The following is a 3,181-nucleotide window of genomic DNA, read 5'->3' on the forward strand; positions in this document are numbered from 1 at the left end:
GTGCCCATCATCTGCCTTGATCCCTCCTGACTGGTCAAGGTGCCCCTCATCTGCCTTGATCCCTCCTGACTGGTCAAGGTGCCCCTCATCTGCCTTGATCCCTCCTGACTGGTCAAGGTGCCCCTCATCTGCCTTGATCCCTCCTGACTGGTCAAGGTGCCCTTCATCTGCCTTGATCCCTCCTGACTGGTCAAGGTGCCCTTCATCTGCCTTGATCCCTCCTGACTGGTCAAGGTGCCCATCATCTACCTTGATCCCTCCTGACTGGTCAAGGTGCCCTTCATCTACCTTGATCCCTCCTGACTGGCCATGGTGCCCTTCATCTACCTTGATCCCTCCTGACTGGCCATGGTGCCCCTCATCTGCCTTGATCCCTCCTGACTGGTCATGGTGCCCCTCGTCTGCCTTGATCCCTCCTGACTGGTCAAGGTGCCCTTCATCTGCCTTGACCCCTCCTGACTGACTGGCCATGGTGCTCTTCATCTGCCTTGATCCCTCCTAACTGACTGCCCATGGTGCCCCTGATCTGTCTTGATCCCTCCTGACTGGCCATGGTGCCCCTCATCTATCTTGATCCCTCCTGACTGACTGGCCATGGTGCCCCTGATCTGTCTTGGTCCCTCCTGACTGGTCAAGGTGCCCTTCGTCTGCCTTGATCCCTCCTGACTGGTCAAAGTGCCCATCATCTGCCTTGATCCCTCCTGACTGGTCAAGGTGCCCCTCATCTGCCTTGATCCCTCCTGACTGGTCAAGGTGCCCCTCATCTGCCTTGATCCCTCCTGACTGGTCAAGGTGCCCTTCATCTGCCTTGATCCCTCCTGACTGGTCAAGGTGCCCCTCATCTGCCTTGATCCCTCCTGACTGGTCAAGGTGCCCCTCATCTGCCTTGATCCTCCTGACTGGCCATGGTGCCCTTCATCTGCCTTGATCCCTCCTGACTGGTCATGGTGCCCTTCATCTGCCTTGATCCCTCCTGTCTGACTGGCCATGGTGCCCTTCATCTGCCTTGATCCCTCCTGACTGGTCATGGTGCCCTTCATCTGCCTTGATCCCTCCCTCCTGACTGGCCATGGTGCCCTTCATCTGCCTTGATCCCTCCTGACTGACTGGCCATGGTGCCCTTCATCTGCCTTGATCCCTCCTGACTGGCCATGGTGCCCTTCATCTGCCTTGATCCCTCCTGACTGGTCATGGTGCCCTTCATCTGCCTTGATCCCTCCTGTTTGACTGGCCATGGTGCCCTTCATCTGCCTTGACCCCTCCTGTCTGACTGGCCATGGTGCCCTTCATCTGCCTTGATCCCTCCTGTCTGACTGGCCATGGTGCCCTTCATCTGCCTTGATCCCTCCTGTCTGACTGGCCATGGTGCCCTTCATCTGCCTTGATCCCTCCTGACTGACTGGCCATGGTGCCCTTCATCTGCCTTGATCCCTCCTGTCTGACTGGCCATGGTGCCCTTCATCTGCCTTGACCCCTCCTGACTGACTGGCCATGGTGCCCTTCATCTGCCTTGATACCTCCTGTCTGACTGGCCATGGTGCCCTTCATCTGCCTTGACCCCTCCTGACTGACTGGCCATGGTGCCCTTCATCTGCCTTGATCCCTCCTGACTGACTGGCCATGGTGCCCTTCATCTGCCTTGATCCCTCCTGTCTGACTGGCCATGGTGCCCTTCATCTGCCTTGATCCCTCCTGACTGACTGGCCATGGTGCCCTTCATCTGCCTTGATCCCTCCTGACTGACTGGCCATGGTGCCCTTCATCTGCCTTGACCCCTCCTGACTGATTGGTCATGGTGCCCCTCATCTGCCTTGATCCCTCCTGACTGACTGGCCATGGTGCCCTTCATCTGCCTTGATCCCTCCTGACTGACTGGCCATGGTGCCCTTCAACTGCCTTGCCTTGGCCATGGTGCCCTTCATCTGCCTTGATCCCTCCTGTCTGACTGGTCATGGTGCCCTTCATCTGCCTTGATCCCTCCTAACTGACTGGCCATGGTGCCCCTCATCTGCCTTGATCCTTCCTGACTGGTCATGGTGCCCCTCATCTATCTTGATCCCTCCTGACTGGTCATGGTGCCCCTCATCTGCCTTGATCCCTCCTGACTGGTCATGGTGCCCCTCATCTGCCTTGATCCCTCCTGACTGACTGGTCATGGTGCCCCTCATCTGCCTTGATCCCTCCTGACTGACTGGCCATGGTGCCCTTCATCTGCCTTGATCCCTCCTGACTGACTGGCCATGGTGCCCTTCAACTGCCTTGATCCCTCCTGACTGGCCATGGTGCCCTTCATCTGCCTTGATCCCTCCTGTCTGACTGGTCATGGTGCCCTTCATCTGCCTTGATCCCTCCTAACTGACTGGCCATGGTGTCCCTCATCTGCCTTGATCCTTCCTGACTGGTCATGGTGCCCCTCATCTATCTTGATCCCTCCTGACTGGTCATGGTGCCCCTCATCTGCCTTGATCCCTCCTGACTGGTCATGGTGCCCCTCATCTGCCTTGATCCCTCCTGACTGACTGGTCATGGTGCCCCTCATCTGCCTTGATCCCTCCTGACTGGTCATGGTGCCCCTCATCTGCCTTGATCCCTCCTGACTGACTGGTCATGGTGTCCCTCATCTGCCTTGATCCCTCCTGACTGATTGGCCATGGTACCCCTCATCTGCCTTGATCCCTCCTGACTGGTGATGGTGCCCTTCATTTGCCTTGACCCCTCCTGATTGGTCATGGTGCCCCGCATCTGCCTTGCTAACCTTAATGCTTTCTTTCACATTTTCCATATAGCCAAAGCTTTTATGATTTCGACTTTGCCATGTCAGAACTGACGCGTGCGCTGACCAGACTATTTTGGCCTATGTTTTAAGTTATTGGGTTACTCCTAGTTATATTATTTCAATGAATTATTGCGGATAGAACTGCTGGTAACTTGTTTTATACTTGGCAAGTCGGTGGGATCTCTATCATTACAAAGGCAGAACATGGCACCAAACGTAATCAGGACAATTTAATCTGCAAGTGAAAAACTATATATTATTTAAAATTGTCTTAAAATCACTGACAATACTTGTTAGTGCTTAAACAATAATCCAGTTATTTGTCGTGTTTATAGTCATTTGAAATTCAAGCACTTTGTCATGGCCACATAGTTTGACATCCTCCATAGGACAAATGTTAATGGA

At 54.6% G+C, this 3,181-nt stretch overlaps 1 protein-coding gene across 1 annotated transcript; it reads right to left on the reverse strand.

Moving 5' to 3' along the window:
• Positions 1–479: 479 nt before the first annotated feature.
• On the reverse strand, positions 480–1,028 carry LOC121388558 (cold-shock protein CS120-like). The gene has a single exon (XM_041519944.1). It carries the CDS (start codon positions 1,026–1,028, stop codon positions 480–482), a length of 549 nt encoding a protein of 182 aa, XP_041375878.1.
• Between the last annotated feature and the right edge of the window lie 2,153 nt (positions 1,029–3,181).

The sequence above is a fragment of the Gigantopelta aegis genome, chromosome 2 (genome assembly GCF_016097555.1).
Source record: "Gigantopelta aegis isolate Gae_Host chromosome 2, Gae_host_genome, whole genome shotgun sequence".
Taxonomy (NCBI): Eukaryota; Metazoa; Mollusca; class Gastropoda; order Neomphalida; family Peltospiridae; genus Gigantopelta; species Gigantopelta aegis.